Here is a 22104-nt window from a genome sequence, read left to right on the forward strand (position 1 = left end):
AGCCGGGCCGAGCCCCTGGACAGAGCCGGACCGAACCCCTGGACTGAGCCGGGCCGAACCCCTGGACAGAGCCGGGCCGAGCACCTGGACAGAGCCGGGCCGAGCCCCTGGACAGAGCCGGACCGAACCCCTGGACAGAGCCGGGCCGAGCCCCTGGACAGAGCCGGGCCGAGCCCTGGACAGAGCCGGACCGAACCCCTGGACAGAGCCGGGCCGAGCCCCTGGACAGAGCCGGGCCGAGCCCTGGACAGAGCCGGACCGAACCCTGGACAGAGCCGGGCCGAGCCCCTGGACAGAGCCGGACCGAACCCCTGGACAGAGCCGGGCCGAGCCCTGGACAGAGCCGGGCCGAGCCCTGGACAGAGCCGGGCCGAGCCCCTGGACAGAGCCGGACCGAACCCTGGACAGAGCCGGGCCGAGCCCCTGGACAGAGCCGGACCGAACCCCTGGACAGAGCCGGGCCGAGCCCCTGGACAGAGCCGGACCGAACCCCTGGACAGAGCCGGGCCGAGCCCCTGGACAGAGCCGGACCGAGCCCCTGGACAGAGCCGGGCCGAGCCCCTGGACAGAGCGCCTGGACAGAGCGCCTGGACAGAGCCGGACCGAACCCCTGGACAGAGCCGGGCCGAGCCCCTGGACAGAGCCGGACCGAGCCCCTGGACAGAGCCGGACCGAACCCTGGACAGAGCCGGGCCGAGCCCCTGGACAGAGCCGGACCGAGCCCCTGGACAGAGCCGGGCCGAGCCCTGGACAGAGCCGGGCCGAGCCCCTGGTCAGAGCCGGGCCGAGCCCCTGGACAGAGCCGGACCGAACCCCTGGACAGAGCCGGACCGAACCCCTGGACAGAGCCGGGCCGAGCCCCTGGACAGAGCCGGGCCGAGCCCCTGGACAGAGCCGGGCCGAACCCCTGGACAGAGCCGGACCGAACCCCTGGACAGAGCCGGGCCGAGCCCCTGGACAGAGCCGGGCCGAGCCCCTGGACAGAGCCGGGCCGAACCCCTGGACAGAGCCGGACCGAGCCCTGGACTGAGCCGGGCCGAACCCCTGGACAGAGCCGGGCCGAGCCCCTGGACAGAGCCGGGCCGTGCCCCTGGACAGAGCCGGGCCGAGCGCCTGGACAGAGCCGGGCCGAGCCCTGGACAGAGCCGGGCCGAGCCCCTGGACAGAGCCGGGCCGAGCGCCTGGACAGAGCCGGGCCGAGCCCCTGGACAGAGCCGGACCGAGCCCCTGGACAGAGCCGGGCCGAGCGCCTGGACAGAGCCGGGCCGAGCCCCTGGACAGAGCCGGACCGAGCCCCTGGACAGAGCCGGGCCGAGCGCCTGGACAGAGCCGGGCCGAGCCCCTGGACAGAGACGGACCGAGCCCCTGGACAGAGCCGGGCCGAGCCCCTGGACAGAGCCGGGCCGAGCCCCTGGACAGAGCCGGGCCGAGCACCTGGACAGAGCCGGACCGAGCCCCTGGACAGAGCCGGGCCGAGCCCTGGACAGAGCCGGGCCGAGCCCTGGACAGAGCCGGTGTCTCCACCGTAGTAGAACTTGTAGAAGAACATCTACTGAGCAGGAATTCCCATCACCAGAGAACATCCTTCATAAAAAGGCTGTGAAACAGGAGTCCATCTTGTCGTGGCCATTCTTTACCCACGCACCAGCAGCTAGGAAGACCTCTATCCAGTAACACCACAATACCAAAAACAGTTTTTTACACACAGTTCCCTCAAAAAATATGAAACATATAGTATAATATATCTCTCTATCATTTGTGTAAATACAGTCAACATATACTGTAGAAGAGGTTATTCATAAAACCGCAACAGCTACTCTATATATAAACCTCCAATCAATGCATTGTTATGTTGAGAACAGGTGGTACAAGTTAAACATGCCTAAGGCCTATAATAACCTGCACTGTGTACAGTGTGTTCTGGAGCAGATCATACATGACAGTGATAAGGAACCCTATTATCAAGCGTCTCAGAGTAAGGGTGTTGATCTAGGATCAGTTTAGCCGTTTGCATCATAATAAATCATTATGATGGACAGGGAGGACCTGACCCTAGATCAGCACTTCTACTCTACAGTGTTTCTCAACCTCAGTTCTCTGGGTCCACCAGCCGTTTGACTGATGTCTGATTCACACTATAGCAACGACCTGAACCGTTCTGGCTCTGATATTTTATCTTCACATGATCCTTTCCAACATGGTTTCAGCAGCTCTGGTGGACGCGTAACCAGGCCAGTCCAGTACAGCTTGGCCCGGCCCTGCAGTGTGAATCAGACAATACTCCCAGCAAGCACATAACGTTCTGAGAACCATATGTTACTTAGAACTTGGTGAGAGAGTGGTTGGCCTATGGTTATTTACCATACAACCTTCCCACAACTTCTTGGGAATGGTGCAGGACAGTTAATTGGCTTTGGAACATTCTCAGCACATTTAATGAACTTGACAACAAAAAAACGTATTTTGGTATTTCATTACGTTATGTATTTCAACGTTTCATTTCAGTTCAAATACAGCTACATTTAATTTCAATGTTGGTAATGTTCTCCAACTGGTTTGACATTGGGAATGTTCTCAGATAGTTCAGAGAAGTACGACGTGACAATTTATCTTGTTCCTGGAACTTCTCTTCTCAGAATGTTTGAAGAACGTTTCAGTTTTTCCGGTCAGGAAACTATGGCTTCCTTCCCACAACAACCAATGTGAAACCAAAAACATACGTTCCTACAACTTCAAAAGAACCAAATGTGCTAGCTGGGCTGTATGTAATAAAGTAGGCTGTAAAACAACCGGGTTGAGAAACAGATTCAGGCGGTTGAAACATTCAAAGCATTGCAGCATGAAGGACGACAACATAAAAGAGCAGCCACAACTCTCTAATGGAATAGCGAACGCTATCCTTTCTATGAAGTAGATTTCTACCTGCAAGATTTGGAATGAATCGCCCCACCTAGTAGTCCTTCACCCATAGACTCTGGTTCTCAGGGTCAGGTAGTTGGCAAGCAGGAGGAGGGAGGAGGGGGTGTGATTGTGCGTGTCGGTGTGGGTGAGGGTCTGTCTGCAAGATGAACTCTGGAATACCAGCACTTGATCCCTTAAAGCACAGTGTCCCCCGACACAGACATCCTGAGACTAGGAAGCCCCCCCCCCCCTGGGTAGACGTCTCAGGTCCTCAGCTTGAGGATGACGATGGCCAGGATGACGAAGAAAGTGTTCCAGCCCAGGGTGACAGCGAAGCCTCGCCACACCATCATCCTGGAGAGACCCCAGCCTGAGGGAGAGACGTCATCACATGATGTGTGTGTGTTGTGTCAGTTTGACATGGAAGCTCAGGTCCTACTGTGACGTGAAGATGAGACAGACAGACAGCCAGACAGACAGCCAGCCAGACAGCCAGACAGACAGACAGACAGACAGACAGACAGACAGACAGACAGACAGACAGACAGAGCAGGATATCTGTCCTCCACTAGAAGCCCATGACTAAGTCACGTGTGTCTGTCTGACTACTGGCACTGTGAATCATTTAGAACACTGTGTGACTACTGGCGTTGTGAATCATTTAGAACGCCGTGTGACTACTGGCATTGTGAATCATTTAGAACACTGTGTGACTACTGGCATTGTGAATCATTTAGAACACTGTGTGACTACTGGCATTGTGAATCATTTAGAACATTTCACTGCTGATTCTGGACGAATCAGGTGTCTAAAGTCTCAGATAACACGTGTGTGTGTGTGTGTGTGTGTGTGTGTGTGTGTGTGTGTGTGTGTGTGTGTGTGTGTGTGTGTGTGTGTGTGTGTGTGTGTGTATGTGTGTGTCTAGGGCTGACTCTGTGCAGACAGGATATAAGCTTCAATGTACTGTGTTGTGTAGCTAATTGCTAGTGGATAACGTGTGTATGTGTGTTACCTCTGTACATGATGCATCGTAGGGCTTCAGAAGCGTAGGTCTGGGGCAGGGCCAGACTGATGTAACGTAGTGGATAGGGGATGCACTCCACAGGCCAGATTATACCTGTAGGGAGAGGAGGAAAGAGACTGTCTTAGAGAAAGAGAGAGACTTAGAGAAACAGAGAGACTTAGAGAAACAGAGAGAGACTTAGAGAAACAGAGGGACTTAGAGAAACAGAGATAGACTTAGAGAAACAGAGAGACTTAGAGAAACAGAGAGACTTAGAGAAAGAGAGAGACTTAGAGAAACAGAGAGACTTAGAGAAACAGAGGGACTTAGAGAAACAGAGAGAGACTTAGAGAAACAGAGAGGGACTTAGAGAAACAGAGGGACTTAGAGAAACAGAGAGAGACTTAGAGAAACAGAGAGAGACTTAGAGAAACAGAGAGAGACTTAGAGAAACAGAGAGAGACTTAGAGAAACAGAGGGACTTAGAGAAACAGAGGGACTTAGAGAAACAGAGAGAGACTTAGAGAAACAGAGGGACTTAGAGAAACAGAGGGACTTAGAGAAACAGAGAGGGACTTAGAGAAACAGAGAGGGACTTAGAGAAACAGAGGGACTTAGAGAAACAGAGATAGACTTAGAGAAACAGAGAGAGACTTAGAGAAACAGAGAGAGACTTAGAGAAACAGAGAGAGACTTAGAGAAACAGAGGGACTTAGAGAAACAGAGGGACTTAGAGAAACAGAGAGAGACTTAGAGAAACAGAGGGACTTAGAGAAACAGAGGGACTTAGAGAAACAGAGAGAGACTTAGAGAAACAGAGAGGGACTTAGAGAAACAGAGGGACTTAGAGAAACAGAGGGACTTAGAGAAACAGAGATAGACTTAGAGAAACAGAGAGAGACTTAGAGAAACAGAGAGAGACTTAGAGAAACAGAGAGACTTAGAGAAACAGAGACTTAGAGAAACAGAGAGACTTAGAGAAACAGAGAGAGACTTAGAGAAACAGAGACTTAGAGAAACAGAGACTTAGAGAGACAGAGAAACAGAGAGACTTAGAGAAACAGAGAGACTTAGAGAAACAGAGAGACTTAGAGAAACAGAGAGACACTTAGAGAAACAGAGAGACTTAGAGAAACAGAGAGACTTAGAGAAACAGAGAGACTTAGAGAAACAGAGAGACTTAGAGAAACAGAGAGACTTAGAGAAACAGAGAGACTTAGAGAAACAGAGAGAGACTTAGAGAAACAGAGAGAGACTTAGAGAAACAGAGACTTAGAGAAACAGAGAGACAGAGAAACAGAGAGACTTAGAGAAACAGAGAGACTTAGAGAAACAGAGAGACTTAGAGAAACAGAGAGACTTAGAGAAACAGAGAGACTTAGAGAAAGAGTTGAAAGAACTGAACTAGAATTTAACTGAATTGTGTGTGTGTGTGTGTGTGTGTGTGTGTGTATCCCTGTGTGTGTGTGTGTGTGTGTGTGTCTGTGTCTGTGTCTGTGTGTGTGTGTAAGACCTGGGTTCAAATAATATTAAGGGTATGTGAATTACTTTCAAAGACATTTAGAATAATTGAGATATTTTGTATTTGATAAGACAATTAGCTGAAAATACTCAAACACTCCCATGCATTTAACCGAGGCATTTGAAAATAGTTTTTGAAAAAACTTGCAAATAGTAGGCTATTTATAGGAAATCATTTGAAAACACTTTCAAATACTTTCAACAGAAATGGATTCAGGCAACATGATTAAATACACAGAACATAAGTATTTAAATAACAAATACACATGTATTTGAACCCAGGTTTGATGTGCGTCCGTGTGTGAGTGTGTAACGTACCACTGACGATGAGGTTGGGGTAGAAGACACCAAGGGCAGCTTGGTTGGCGTTCTGTTCATCATCGATGGCAGATGAGATGACCAGACCAAAGGAGATGCCAGTCACACCCTGCAGCCCGATCAGAGCTATAACCAACACCAGGCTCCCCTCATTAGGAATCTGGAGGGAGGGAGAGAGGCAGAGGGAGGGGGGAGGGGACGAGGCAGGGGAGGGGAAGAGGCAGAGGAGGGGGGAGGGAGGGGGAGAGGCAAAGGAGAGAGGAGGGAGGGGAAGAGGAAGAGGAGGGGGAGAGTCAGAGGAGGGGGAGAGGCACAGGAGGGGGAGAGGCAAAGGAGAGAGGAGGGGAGGGGTAGAGGCAGAGGAGGGGGAGAGGCAGAGGAGGGGGAGAGGCAAAGGAGAGAGGAGGGAGGGGAAGAGGCAGAGGAGGGGGAGAGGCAGAGGAGGGGGAGAGGCAGAGGAGAGGGAGAGGCAAAGGAGAGAGGAGGGAGGGGAAGAGGCAGAGGAGGGGGAGAGGCAGAGGAGGGGGAGAGGCAGAGGAGAGGGAGAGGCAATGGAGAGAGGAGTGAGGGGAAGAGGCAGAGGAGGGGGAGAGGCAGAGGAGGGGGGAGAGGCAGAGGAGGGGGAGAGGCAGAGGAGGGGGAGAGGCAGAGGAGGGGGAGAGGCAGAGGAGGGGGAGAGGCAGAGGAGAGGGAGAGGCAGAGGAGAGGGAGAGGCAGAGGAGGGGGAGAGGCAGAGGAGGGGGAGAGGCAGAGGAGAGGGAGAGGCAATGGAGAGAGGAGTGAGGGGAAGAGGCAGAGGAGGGGGAGAGGCAGAGGAGGGGGAGAGGCAGAGGGGAGAGGGAGAGGCAATGGAGAGGGGAGTGAGGGGAAGAGGCAGAGGAGGGGGAGAGGCAGAGGAGGGGGAGAGGCAGAGGAGGGGGAGAGGCAGAGGAGGGGGGAGAGGCAGAGGAGAGGGAGAGGCAGAGGAGGGGGAGAGGCAGAGGAGGGGGAGAGGCAGAGGAGGGGGAGAGGCAGAGGAGAGGGAGAGGCAAAGGAGAGAGGAGGGAGGGGAAGAGGCAGAGGAGGGGGAGAGGCAGAGGAGGGGGAGAGGCAAAGGAGAGAGGAGGGAGGGGGAGAGGCAGAGGAGGGGGAGAGGCAGAGGAGGGGGGAGGGAGGGTGAGGGGGAGAGGCAGAGGAGGGGGAGGGAGGGTGGAGAGGTGGAGGTGTAGGGGAAAAGATGGGTGGGGTGGGGAGAGGTGGAAGGGGAGAGAGAGAGAGAGAGAGAAAATTAGAGTGAGAGAGAGAATATGTTGGATGGGAGGAGACAGTAAAAAGTAAGAGACAGAAAAGGAGGGATGGTAACAAGAGAGAGGAAGGTGAAGGAGCATGTCATGTTATTCAATGATATAGTGACTGTTACATTGTCACAATACAGAGACCTCTATGTGTGTGTGTGTGTGTGTGTGTGTGTGTGTGTGTGTGTGTGTGTGTGTGTGTGTGTGTGTGTGTGTGTGCGTGCGTGCGTGCGTGCGTGCGTGTGTGTGCGTGTGTGCGTGTGTGTCTATCTGTCTCCACTGACAAGGTGTAAAAATAGACTGAGGGAGAAAGCACATGGCTGCTCGGTTGCCACAGCAATCAAAGGCTGTTGTCGTGGTGATTCCTTAGATATGATGGACTCAGGTACTGGTAAGAATAGAAATATATACTCCAGACACCTCTTTGGACTATGTGGCGGCAGGGTAGCCTAGTTAGGGAGAGGCGGGACGCAAATGTCTCAACTGGCCAATTGCCAGGGGAAATGCAGAGCGCCAGATTCAAATAAAACACTATAAAATTCAAACTTTCATTAAATCTCACATGTAAGATACTCAATTACTCAATTAAAGCTACACTTGTTGTGAATCCAGCCAACTTGTCAGATTTTTAAAATGCTTTTCGGCAAAAGCATAAGAAGCTATTATCTGATAACCTGCATCATCTGCACCAGCAGTAAACAAAGAGGTTAGCATATTACAACCCTGCAGGCGCTACACAAAACGCTGAAATAAAATATAAAACATGCATTAGCTTTGACGAGCTTCTTTTGTTGGCACTCCAATATGTCCTATAAACATCACAATTGGTCCTTTTGTTCGATTAATTCCGTCCATATATATCTAAATGTCCATTTATAAAGCGCGTTTGATCCAGAAAAAAACAGCTTACAAAAAACGCAACGTCACTACAAAATATTTCAAAAGTTGCCTATAAACCTTGCCAAAATATTTCAAACTACTTTTGTAATACAACTTTAGGTATTTTATAAACGTTCAAATTGTAGACGGGGCGAATCTGTGTTCAATCTGTGTTCAATACAGGAATGAAAACAAACCAGCGCCACTTTTCACATCTTGCACAACTCTCAACAGTGGACCCAGTTCCTAGTTGGCCTACTTCTTCATTGCACAAAGGAATAACCTCAACCAAATTCCAAAGACTGGTGACATCCAGTGGAAGCGGTAGGAACTGAAAACAGGTTCCTAAGAAATATCCCTGGGCAATGACAACCCAGGGAACAGAGAGAGGAAAAAAACAATCTGAACAGTTAGTCCTCTGGGTTTTGCCTGCTACATAAGTTCTGTTATACTCACAGACATGATTCAAACAGTTTTAGAAACTTCAGAGTGTTTTCTATCCAAATCTATGAATAATATGCATATCTTATATTTTTGGCATGAGTAGCAGGAAGTTGAAATTGGGCACGCTATTTATCCAAAAGTGAAAATTCTGCCCTCTAGCCCCAAGAGGCTTTAGAGTGTTGGACTAGTAACCGCAAGGTTGCAAGTTCAAATCTCCGAGTTGACAAAGTACAAATCTGTCGTTCTGCCCCTGAACAGGCAGTTAACCCACTAGGCCGTCATTGAAAATAACAATTTGTTCTTAATAATATACTCTTAAGCAGGGGTGTCAAAGTCAAATGGACGGAGGGCCAAATAAAAAATTTAGCTACAAGCCGAGGGCCGGACTGTTCGAATGTTCATTGAAATTTTTTTAAATGACGCATATAGTCTAGTGAACCTAATTGAACCTACTGAAAACCTAACAAATATATTCCAATATGATCAGATAAATAAAGCAATATTTTCTTATGGCTCTGTCAGTAATCTTTAATTTTCAACAGACACAAAAGACAAATTTCCTTTATATAAAAATCCCCATAACATGAACATTAAATGAAAGAAACCGGTATTCAAGGCACCATCAGTAGCCTATATTTTCTATTTTAGCAAAAGTGGGCTAAATTTACTTCAAAGAAAAAAACAATAATAGCAATTTTCTATCATCCACTCAACTGAAATATTTTTAAAATATAATTGGATTGAAATTCTGCTCAGACTCACATTTAAAAAGAGTTGCCTTTTTTCTGGGCAAACTTCGTCACAAACTTTAATCATGCAGTTTTTGATGAAATCCCCCTCCGTAAATGGCCGGGCTGATTTAGCGATCTCTTCTGCCAAAATAAAACTGGCCTTGACAGCAGCCTGGCCTTGTGATTTGGCTTTTTGAACAGAGCCTGTCGAGATTTGAGGCCTCGTTTTAATTCCTCTGCCTTTTGTAGCCTTTGTTCCATGTCCATATTCTTGTTTTTGTCCGCGTGTTTCGTTTCATAATGTCGTCTCAGATTATACTCTTTCAGTACCGCCACACTTTCTCCACACAGAAGACACACAGGTTTTCCAGCTACCTCCGTGAACATATACTCCGACTCCCACCTTGTTTGAAACCCCGGTTCTCAGTGTCCACCTTCCGTTTTGCCATTTTTGATGGGTATCTGAAAGTTAATTTTACTGTGATGCTGACGACTGCTGTGCCAATAAATATTGAAATGAAGCAGCCTACTGCTCGGTGCGTCACCGTTGCATTGTGGGAAATGTAGTATTGGTGCGTGTAAAAGATCTGCGGGCTGCCGGCTTGCTGCGGTCTGCGGGCCGGTTCTAATAATAAATCAAGATCATCCCAGGGGCCGTAAAAAACCTTCTCGCGGGCCGGATGTGGCCCGCGGGCCTTGACTCTGACATATGTGCTCTTAAGGATCAATGTCACGCTTCTCCTTTATAACATGAGAGATACTTTATTTATTTTATATAACGTTGCAATAATTTATAGCTTTAAAATAGGCACATTCTTTTCTACTCTACCTTGGATTTTCTTTATTTTATCATAAACCTCAATATAATCTGGCAGCGTAATTACATTTAAAAACGTTTCTTCAACAGTGTGTTAGAAAAATGAAAGTAAAAGTATGTGAAAGATTTGAACCCAGGTCTGGATAGGTCAACCTGAGGTCAACGGATGAATAGAAACTTCAGACTCCATTGATTGTCGATAGGCACATTGATGGAACTGTTGTTGTGGGTGACATTTAGCATTAATTGTTTGGTGTGTGAGACATTTCTTTTTTAACTAGGCAAGTCAGTTATATTCTTCAAAAAGAAATGGTGTATCATTCATTTTTAAATAAAACACATGGATGTGGAAAAGAATGTCCCTTCAACATTTTACTAATTAAACTTGACCTGCTTCCCCTTTTTCTGAACCATTTCTCAATCTACAGTATCAGTGCAGTAATACCACCAAGCGGCCACTAGATGGAGGTGTAGGACCACTACATAAGGTAATGCAGGGTACCGTACCATGTAGTATTGAAGTAGTCAAGCCAGAACTCGGGTTCTGCAGCCACAGAGGAGCTTTTGAAGTCAACTCTGCATTACAAGTCAACATCTCTGCCTGACTATCACCCATATTCCCTAACACTCCACAATATACACAACTCCACAGTCACACCGTGCTGCTCAGTGTGTGTACAACACAATATACACATCTCCACAGTCACACCGTGCTGCTCAGTGTGTGTACAACACAATATACACATCTCCAGTCACACCGTGCTGCTCAGTGTGTGTACAACACCATATACACATCTCCACAGTCACACCGTGCTGCTCAGTGTGTGTACAACACCATATACACATCTCCACAGTCACACCGTGCTGCTCAGTGTGTGTACAACACAATATACACATCTCCACAGTCACACCGTGCTGCTCAGTGTGTGTACAACACAATATACACATCTCCAGTCACACCGTGCTGCTCAGTGTGTGTACAACACCATATACACATCTCCACAGTCACACCGTGCTGCTCAGTGTGTGTACAACACCATATACACATCTCCACAGTCACACCGTGCTGCTCAGTGTGTGTACAACACAATATACACATCTCCACAGTCACACCGTGCTGCTCAGTGTGTGTACAACACAATACATACATCTCCAGTCACACCGTGCTGCTCAGTGTGTGTACAACACAATATACACATCTCCAGTCACACCGTGCTGCTCAGTGTGTGTACAACACAATATACACATCTCCAGTCACACCGTGCTGCTCAGTGTGTGTACAACACAATACATACATCTCCACAGTCACACCGTGCTGCTCAGTGTGTGTACAACACAATACATACATCTCCACAGTCACACCGTGCTGCTCAGTGTGTGTACAACACCATATACACATCTCCACAGTCACACCGTGCTGCTCAGTGTGTGTACAACACAATACATACATCTCCAGTCACACCGTGCTGCTCAGTGTGTGTACAACACCATATACACATCTCCACAGTCACACCGTGCTGCTCAGTGTGTGTACAACACAATATACACATCTCCACCATCACACCGTGCTGCTCAGTGTGTGTACAACACAATATACACATCTCCACCATCACACCGTGCTGCTCAGTGTGTGTACAACACAATACATACATCTCCAGTCACACTGTGCTGCTCAGTGTGTGTACAACACAATACATACATCTCCAGTCACACTGTGCTGCTCAGTGTGTGTACAACACAATACATACATCTCCAGTCACACTGTGCTGCTCAGTGTGTGTACAACACAATACATACATCTCCAGTCACACTGTGCTGCTCAGTGTGTGTACAACACAATACATACATCTCCAGTCACACCGTGCTGCTCAGTGTGTGTACAACACAATATACACATCTCCAGTCACACCGTGCTGCTCAGTGTGTGTACAACACAATACATACATCTCCAGTCACACTGTGCTGCTCAGTGTGTGTACAACACAATACATACATCTCCAGTCACACCGTGCTGCTCAGTGTGTGTACAACACAATATACACATCTCCACAGTCACACCGTGCTGCTCAGTGTGTGTACAACACAATACATACATCTCCAGTCACACCGTGCTGCTCAGTGTGTGTACAACACCATATACACATCTCCACAGTCACACCGTGCTGCTCAGTGTGTGTACAACACAATACATACATCTCCAGTCACACCGTGCTGCTCAGTGTGTGTACAACACAATACATACATCTCCAGTCACACCGTGCTGCTCAGTGTGTGTACAACACAATACATACATCTCCAGTCACACCGTGCTGCTCAGTGTGTGTACAACACCATATACACATCTCCAGTCACACCGTGCTGCTCAGTGTGTGTACAACACAATATACACATCTCCAGTCACACCGTGCTGCTCAGTGTGTGTACAACACAATACATACATCTCCAGTCACACCGTGCTGCTCAGTGTGTGTACAACACAATACATACATCTCCAGTCACACTGTGCTGCTCAGTGTGTGTACAACACAATACATACATCTCCAGTCACACTGTGCTGCTCAGTGTGTGTACAACACAATACATACATCTCCAGTCACACTGTGCTGCTCAGTGTGTGTACAACACAATATACACATCTCCACAGTCACACCGTGCTGCTCAGTGTGTGTACAACACAATACATACATCTCCAGTCACACCGTGCTGCTCAGTGTGTGTACAACACCATACATACATCTCCAGTCACACCGTGCTGCTCAGTGTGTGTACAACACCATACATACATCTCCAGTCACACCGTGCTGCTCAGTGTGTGTACAACACCATACATACATCTCCAGTCACACTGTGCTGCTCAGTGTGTGTACAACACCATACATACATCTCCAGTCACACCGTGCTGCTCAGTGTGTGTACAACACCATATACACATCTCCAGTCACACCGTGCTGCTCAGTGTGTGTACAACACAATATATACATCTCCAGTCACACCGTGCTGCTCAGTGTGTGTACAACACAATACATACATCTCCAGTCACACCGTGCTGCTCAGTGTGTGTACAACACAATATACACATCTCCAGTCACACCGTGCTGCTCAGTGTGTGTACAACACCATACATACATCTCCAGTCACACTGTGCTGCTCAGTGTGTGTACAACACCATACATACATCTCCAGTCACACCGTGCTGCTCAGTGTGTGTACAACACCATATACACATCTCCACAGTCACACTGTGCTGCTCAGTGTGTGTACAACACAATACATACATCTCCAGTCACACTGTGCTGCTCAGTGTGTGTACAACACCATACATACATCTCCAGTCACACTGTGCTGCTCAGTGTGTACAACACCATATACACATCTCCAGTCACACTGTGCTGCTCAGTGTGTGTACAACACAATACATACATCTCCAGTCACACTGTGCCCGTCAGTGTGTGTACAACACAATACATACATCTCCAGTCACACCGTGCTGCTCAGTGTGTGTACAACACCATACATACATCTCCAGTCACACTGTGCTGCTCAGTGTGTACAACACAATACATACATCTCCAGTCACACTGTGCTGCTCAGTGTGTGTACAACACCATACATACATCTCCAGTCACACTGTGCTGCTCAGTGTGTGTACAACACAATACATACATCTCCAGTCACACTGTGCTGCTCAGTGTGTGTACAACACCATACATACATCTCCAGTCACACTGTGCTGCTCAGTGTGTGTACAACACAATACATACATCTCCAGTCACACTGTGCTGCTCAGTGTGTGTACAACACAATACATACATCTCCAGTCACACCGTGCTGCTCAGTGTGTGTACAACACCATACATACATCTCCAGTCACACTGTGCTGCTCAGTGTGTACAACACAATACATACATCTCCAGTCACACCGTGCTGCTCAGTGTGTGTACAACACCATACATACATCTCCACAGTCACACCGTGCTGCTCAGTGTGTGTACAACACCATACATACATCTCCACAGTCACACTGTGCTGCTCAGTGTGTACAACACCAGTGGCACAAGGATGTGAACATGAGACAGGGATGTTCAATCATTCAGGAGTCATGATAAGCCTTGCTGATGAAGACGGATGGAGGCTGCTGTGTATGTGTGTGTGTGTCTGTGTGCTTGTGTGTCTGTGTGTGTTTGTATGTGTGTATGGGTGTGCTCCTACGTGTGTGTGTGTGTGTGTGTTACCTTGAAGACGAGCAGCATTAAGAGCAGTAGTAGAATGACCTGGATGCTGATGACAAACAGCTGGGAGATGAGATGGGCCAGCACAGTCTCCAACGAACTAACACCTAGGGAGAGAGAGGAGACAGAGAGAGAGGAGACAGAGAGAGAGGAGACATAGAGAGAAGCAGAACGAAGGAGAGAGTGAAATAGAGGAGAGGAGAAAGGGAGGGAGAGAGAGAGAGGAGACCGGGAGAGAGAGAGAACGAAGGAGAGGGTGAAATAGAGGGAAAGAGAGAGAGAGAGAGAGAGAGAGAGAGAGAGGAGACAGCGAGAGAGAGAGAATGAAGGAGAGAGTGAAATAGAGGAGAGATGAGAAAGGGAGGGAGAGAGAGAGAGAGAGAGAGAGAGAGGAGACAGCGAGAGAGAGAGAACAAAGGAGAGAGTGAAATAGAGGATAGAGGAGAAAGGGAGGGAGAGAGAGAGAGAGGGGGATAATAGTGGGACAGGAGAAAAGGAAGAAGAAGGTGGGGAGAAGATAATTTAATGTTCTGACAAACTGGCCCATGGCGATTTAACCAGATCTTCTGGTTATTGGTCAGGATAATCCACCTCCCCCTAGTGGGCTGTACTGGTCACTACATAGATAATGACCACAAACTGTCAATGCATCTAAAAATGGAACCATATTCCCTATATCCAAGTCAGTTCCACTGTGTTCTGTCATTGTTCCCCTCTAATCAGGGACTGATTTAGACCTGGGACACCAGGTGGGTGATTCCCCTCTAATCAGGGACTGGTTTAGATCTGGGACACCAGGTGGGTGATTCCCCTCTAATCAGGGACTGGTTTAGACCTGGGACACCAGGTGGGTGATTCCCCTCTAATCAGGGACTGGTTTAGACCTGGGACACCAGGTGGGTGATTCCCCTCTAATCAGGGACTGGTTTAGACCTGGGACACCAGGTGGGTGATTCCCCTCTAATCAGGGACTGGTTTAGACCTGGGACACCAGGTGGGTGATATTAATGATCAGGTAGAACAGAAAACCAGCAGGGTAAGAGTTGAAAGAGTTGAATACCCCGGGGTAAGAGTTGAATACCCCGGGGCTATATGTGCACTAGTTTTGTCCGGTGCGCTATATAGATAACAGGGTGGCATTGGGGACACTTGGGCCCTTGTCAACAGTAGTGCACTAAATAGGGTATAGGGTGCCATTTGGAACACAGTCTGTTATCCACTTAATGAACCTCTTACCTGCAACCCAGCACCTGTCCATTAGTCCCTCCTTCCTCTCTATCACGAAGGACAGAGCCGTCAAGCCCACTGCCAGATAGAAAGTGATGCTGTGTAGAGAGAGAAGGGAGGGGAGAATGAGGGAGAAGGGAGGGGGAGAGAGAGAAGGTGTGCAGGAAAGAGAGACGAAGGGAAGGGAGAGAATGAGGGGAGAGAGAAGGAGGGAGGGGGGAGAGAGAAGGAGGGAGGGTGGAGAGAGAAGGGAGGGTGAGAGAGAGAAGGGAGTGTGAGAGAAAGAAGGGTGAGAGGGAGGAGGGGGGGAGAGAGCAGAAGGGAGGGGGAGAGAGAGAAGGAAGGGGGAGAGAGAGAAGGGAGGGGAGAGAGCGAAGGGAGGGGGGAGAGAGAGAGAAGGGGGGGGAGAGAGAGAAGGGAGGGGGAGAGAGAGAAGGGAGGGGGAGAGAGAGAAGGGAGGGGGAGAGAGAGAAGGGAGGGGGAGAGAGAGAAGGGAGGGGGAGAGAGAGAAGGGAGGGGGAGAGAGCGAAGGGAGGGGGACAGAGAGAAGGGAGGGGGAGAGAGAGAAGGGAGGGGGGAGAGAGCGAAGGGAGGGGGAGAGAGAAGAAGGGAGGGGGAGAGAGAGAAGGGAGGGGGAGAGAGAGAAGGGAGGGGGAGAGAGAGAAGGGAGGGGGGGAGAGAGAGAAGGAAGGGGGAGAGAGAGAAGGGAGGGGGAGAGAGAGCGAAGGGAGGGGGGAGAGAGAGAAGGGAGGGGGAGAGAGAGAAGGGAGGGGGGAGAGAGAGAAGGGAGGGGGAGAGAGCGAAGGGAGGGGGAGAGAGAGAAGGGAGGGGGAGAGAGAGAAGGGAGGGGGAGAGAGAGAAGGGAGGGGGAGAGAGAGAAGGGAGGGGGAGAGAGAGAAGGGAGGGGGAAATAGGAGAGACAAGGAAAGGAGGAAAAGAGAGGATAAAGAGAGAACTACAGCTTCGTCTCAGTAAAGCTGACGAGGTTCAGACGTGGACTGAATCTCTACCTCAGAACGGCTCCTGGCGTCACAAACGTGGTGAAGTCTGAGTTCATGCTGCCATAGATGGGCTCCTCAAACTGGAAAGAGAAACGGGACAAAGACAAATAGTCAGTTGAATATTTTCCTCCCAGTGTGCATCTGTGTATTGATCAGGGACCAGTGGAACGGACCACGGTTATACATTCAGTAACACAGGCTACATCACAGTCCTCCAGAAGGAATAGGTGCGACTCTCGCTCACATTTAAGAACTTCATCTAATTTGAGTTAAAATCATGTCGTTTCAACCATCAATGGCCCTCGTCAGAATCAATGGTCTTGGCAAGACAACAACATGTTGATATAGCATAAGGAAGCTAGGTTAGCATCAAGGCTAGTGGATGGGGATGGCAAAATACTATCATGTGATCCCCAAATAGCACCCTATTCCCTACATAGTGCACTACTTTTGACCAGAGCCTTATGGGAATAGGGTGCCTTTAAGGGTGCAGTGAGTGTTTTAAGGGGTTATTGTTGTCCTACCTTGACAGGAAGAGAGACCAGGTAAGACATGCTCCCCATCTTATACTGGACGAAGTCCTGAGGAGGGAACAGACTGTTTCACTTCACTACTGGATGTATCTTTATCAACAGCTGGGCTGCATCTCAACAGTCTGAACAAGCTACTTCAACAGCTGGGCTGCACCTCAACAGTCTGAACAAGCTACTTCAACAGCTGGGCTGCATCTCAACAGTCTGAACAAGCTACTTCAACAGCTGGGCTGCATCTCAACAGTCTGAACAAGCTACTTCAACAGCTGGGCTGCACCTCAACAGTCTGAACAAGCTACTTCAACAGCTGGGCTGCATCTCAACATTCTGAACAAGCTACTTCAACAGCTGGGCTGCATCTCAACAGGCTGAACAAGCTACTTCAACAGCTGGGCTGCATCTCAACAGTCTGAACAAGCTACTTCAACAGCTGGGCTGCATCTCAACAGTCTGAACAAGCTACTTCAACAGCTGGGCTGCATCTCAACAGTCTGAACAAGCTACTTCAACAGCTGGGCTGCATCTCAACAGTCTGAACAAGCTACTTCAACAGCTGGGCTGCACCTCAACAGTCTGAACAAGCTACTTCAACAGCTGGGCTGCATCTCAACAGTCTGAACAAGCTACTTCAACAGCTGGGCTGCACCTCAACAGTCTGAACAAGCTACTTCAACAGCTGGGCTGCACCTCAACAGTCTGAACAATCTACTTCAACAGCTGGGCTGCATCTCAACAGTCTGAACAAGCTACTTCAACAGCTGGGCTGCATCTCAACAGTCTGAACAAGCTACTTCAACAGCTGGTCTGCATCTCAACAGTCTGAACAAGCTACTTCAACAGCTGGGCTGCATCTCAACAGTCTGAACAAGCTACTTCAACAGCTGGGCTGCATCTCAACAGTCTGAACAAGCTACTTCAACAGCTGGGCTGCATCTCAACAGTCTGAACAAGCTACTTCAACAGCTGGGCTGCATCTCAACAGTCTGAACAAGCTACTTCAACAGCTGGGCTGCATCTCAACAGTCTGAACAAGCTACTTCAACAGCTGGGCTGCATCTCACAGTCTGAACAAGCTATTTCAACAGCTGGGCTGCATCTCAACAGTCTGAACAAGCTACTTCAACAGCTGGGCTGCATCTCAACAGTCTGAACAAGCTACTTCAACAGCTGGGCTGCATCTCAACAGTCTGAACAAGCTACTTCAACAGCTGGGCTGCATCTCAACAGTCTGAACAAGCTACTTCAACAGCTGGGCTGCACCTCAACAGTCTGAACAATCTACTTCAACAGCTGGGCTGCACCTCAACAGTCTGAACAAGCTACTTCAACAGCTGGGCTGCATCTCAAGTCTGAACAAGTGACTTCCTCACCTCGTCACGTTTCATTAATCTGCACTGATGACAGAAAGAACTGGACAGGTTGAAAGCGTTTCCAGTAGGCATTGATTTGCCATGTTACTTTCATCCATGGTGTTTTTAGATCGGTCCAGTTGAGGAGAAGAGACGTGGAGAGAAAGACCCTGCTGCCATGCAGTCAGTGTGTATTACACTAGATAAAGATATCATCTGTATGAATAAGGTTTTGAAAGCCAGACGGCGCCATTAAACAATAAGACTCTGTTCACATTGAAGAAAGAGCAGGTAGATCTGCAGGGAGGAAACAACAGGGAACTCTGGTTGTACCTCAAAGGCATCTGCTAGTTTCTTCTGAAGCATCATGGCGATCTGTTGATCTGGTGACAAAGCACACTACGAGGTGAAAACAATGGCATCATTATCAAGTCTATTATCGCTTGAAAAAACACTTTTCATTGATCAATTTAGTAAACATTGAAAAAACGTCTCAAGATTAATCCTCATTAAAATGCCTTTTCCAATCTCCATCATTTGGGAGAAAAACCATCATTCAGAAGACCCACACTGTTACACTACCACCTAGTGGTCCTTTTCACAGACAACGTATCTATTCCATTGTTTTGTATTGTATTGTATTGTATTGTATTGTATTGTATTGTATTGTATTCCATTGTATTGTATTGTATTGTATTGTATTCCATTGTATTGTATTGTATTGTATTGTATTCCATTGTATTGTATTGTATTGTATTCCATTGTATTGTATTCTATTCCATTGTATTGTATCGTATTGTATTGTATTGTATTCTATTCTATTATAATTCTACTCTAGTCTCTTTGAGGGTGAATTCTTTCACGCACTGTCACATGCCAACAGACTGCGGAGTGAAAGCTTACTAACAGTGTTCTATTCTATTCAGATCTATTATATGGCATTCTATTCTAACAGTGTTCTATTCTATTCAGATCTATTCTATCAGCATTATATTATATTCTAACAGTGTTCTATTCTATTCAGATCTATTCTATCGGCATTATATTATATTCTAACAGTGTTCTATTCTATTCAGATCTATTCTATTCTAGCAGTATTGTATTCTACATTCTGGAACACTGTCACATGCCAACAGACTGTGGAGTGAAAGCTTACTGGTCAGGTCCAACCAGACGTGCACCGACCCTCCATCCACCACCTCCTTAGAGACCTGCCTCTGGATCAACCTGTATAATACAACACACACCACAGAACAAACATGATACAGTAAGGATCCTGTATAATACAACACACACCACAGAGACATGATACAGTAAGGATCCTGTATAATACAACACACACCACAGAACAGACATGATACAGTGAGGATCCTGTATAGTACAACACACACCACAGAGACATGATACAGTAAGGATCCTGTATAATACAACACACACCACAGAACAGACATGATACTGTGAGGATCCTGTATAATACAACACACACCACAGAGACATGATACTGTGAGGATCCTGTATAATACAACACACACCACAGAACAGAGACATGATACAGTAAGGATCCTGTATAATACAACACACCACAGAGACATGATACAGTAAGGATCCTGTATAATACAACACACACCACAGAGACATGATACAGTAAGGATCCTGTATAGTACAACACACACCACAGAGCAGACATGATACAGTAAGGATCCTATATAATACAACACACACCACAGAACAGACATGATACAGTGAGGATCCTGTATAATACAACACACACCACAGAGACATGATACAGTGAGGATCCTGTATAATACAACACACACCACAGAGCAGACATGATACAGTAAGGATCCTATATAATACAACACACACCACAGAGCAGACATGATACAGTAAGGATCCTGTATAATACAACACACACCACAGAACAGACATGATACAGTGAGGATCCTGTATAATACAACACACACCACAGAGACATGATACAGTGAGGATCCTGTATAATACAACACACACCACAGAACAGACATGATACAGTAAGGATCCTGTATAATACAACACACACCACAGAACAGACATGATACAGTGAGGATCCTGTATAATACAACACACACCACAGAACAGACATGATACAGTAAGGATCCTGTATAATAGACATGAGTACTTAATGGCTTGGCAACAGTACAGTGCATTTGGAAAGTATTCAGACCCCTTCTCTTTTTCTACATTTTGTTACGTTACAGCCTTATTGTAAAATGGATTAAATCGTTTTCCCCCCACAATACCCCATAATGACAAAGCAAAAACACACGTTTGCAAATGGCTGTGTGCTTAGGGTCGTTGTTCTGTTGGAAGGTGAACCGTCGCCACAGTCCGATGTCCTGAGCGCTCTGGAGCAGGTTTTCATCAAGGATTTCTCTGTACTTTGCACTGTTCATCTTTCCCTCGATCCTGACTAGTCTCCCAGTCCCTGCTGCTGAAAAACATCCCCACAGCATGATGCTGCCACCACCATGCTTCACCGTAGGGATGGTGCCAGGTTTCCTCCAGACGTGACGCTTGGCATTCAGGCCAAAGAGTTCAATCTTGGTTTCATCAGACCAGAGAGTCTTGTTTCTCATGGTCTGAGAGTCCTTTAGGTGCCTTTTGGCAAACTCCAAGCGGGCTGTCGTGTGCCTTTTACTGAAGAGTGGCTTCCATCTGGCCACTCTACCATAAAGGCCTGACTGGGGGAGTGATGCAGAGATGATTATCCTTCTGGAAAGTTCTCCCATCTCCAAAGAGGAACTCTGGAGCTCTGTCAGAGTGACCATCAGGTTCTTGCTCACCTCCCTGACCAAGGCCCTTCTCCCCCAATTGCTCAGTTTGGCCAGGCGGCCAGCTCTAGTAAGAGTCTTGGTGACTCTTCTTCCATTTAAGGATGATGGAGGCCACTGTGTTCTTGGGGAACTTCAATACTGCAGAAATGTTTTGGTATCCTTCCCCAGATCTGTGCCTCGACACAATCCTGTGTCGTGGCTTGGTTTTTGCTCTGACATGCACTGTCAACTGTGGGACCTTATATAGACAGGTGCGTGCCTTTCCAAATCATGTCCAATCAATTTAATTTACCACAGGTAGACTCCAATCAAGTTGTGGAAACATCAAGGATGATCAATGGTAACAGGATGCACCTGAGCTCAATTTCAAGTCTCAAAGCAAAGAGTCTGAATACTTCCGTAAATACGCTATCTGTTTTTTAAAAAATTATACATTTGCAAACATTTCTAAAAACCTGTTTTTGCTTTGACATTATGGGTTATTATGTGTAGATTGATGAGGGAATTGTTTTATTTAATACATTTTCGTAGTAGTAGTCTAATAAACTGCATGGTTTCCTGAGTCGTAGTGGGACGACCACACAACATGTCATCGCGTGACTTCAAGTTGACTTCGATATGATGGTTATTATATCAATATTTGTGCATTTTACAGACACAAAAAGGTCCCACCATATCGAATGAACAAATGATCTGTCTGCTAACTGTTTACATCACAACTGTCATGATAAAAAAATTCAAAAATGTATACGGTTTGACTGTGGAAGGAAACCTGGTTATTGACAGTGTTTTAGAGTGAATGGGAGAAGAGAACAGAAGAGAAGAGAGGAGAACAGAAGAACAAGGGAAGAAGATGAGACTAGACTAGACACAGGTCCAGAGGTAGGTCTCACCTCTTGGTCAGGTAGCTGGTAAAATTCTTTCCAAACCCGATGACGGCCCAGTACTCTCCGTTATAGGCCCCTGCAAAAGCCCCAGCATGGGACAGGTTCACCTAGAGCAGGGAGGGACAGGGGACACCATCAGTGACTATAGCTAGGTCTTAAATTATACCCTACTCCTCC

At 47.7% G+C, this 22104-nt stretch overlaps 1 protein-coding gene across 1 annotated transcript in view; it reads right to left on the bottom strand.

Annotated features, from left to right (window-relative positions):
- Window positions 1–1507: 1507 nt before the first annotated feature.
- The window catches only part of LOC135536546 (ABC transporter G family member 20-like), a 73768-nt gene continuing 53171 nt past the window's right edge, over window positions 1508–22104 (bottom strand). Inside the window, exons 11-20 of the mRNA XM_064962844.1 lie at window positions 21934–22034; window positions 19384–19454; window positions 18561–18610; window positions 16870–16926; window positions 16355–16425; window positions 15354–15442; window positions 14121–14224; window positions 5744–5903; window positions 3914–4018; window positions 1508–3271 (exon numbers count right to left, since the gene is read on the bottom strand). Of these exons, the coding sequence (XP_064818916.1) occupies window positions 3165–3271; window positions 3914–4018; window positions 5744–5903; window positions 14121–14224; window positions 15354–15442; window positions 16355–16425; window positions 16870–16926; window positions 18561–18610; window positions 19384–19454; window positions 21934–22034 (915 nt within the window). The 3' untranslated portion in view covers window positions 1508–3164. The remainder of the gene's footprint in view (window positions 3272–3913; window positions 4019–5743; window positions 5904–14120; window positions 14225–15353; window positions 15443–16354; window positions 16426–16869; window positions 16927–18560; window positions 18611–19383; window positions 19455–21933; window positions 22035–22104) is intronic.

This window comes from Oncorhynchus masou, unplaced genomic scaffold (assembly GCF_036934945.1).
Source record: "Oncorhynchus masou masou isolate Uvic2021 unplaced genomic scaffold, UVic_Omas_1.1 unplaced_scaffold_631, whole genome shotgun sequence".
NCBI classification, from domain to species: Eukaryota; Metazoa; Chordata; class Actinopteri; order Salmoniformes; family Salmonidae; genus Oncorhynchus; species Oncorhynchus masou.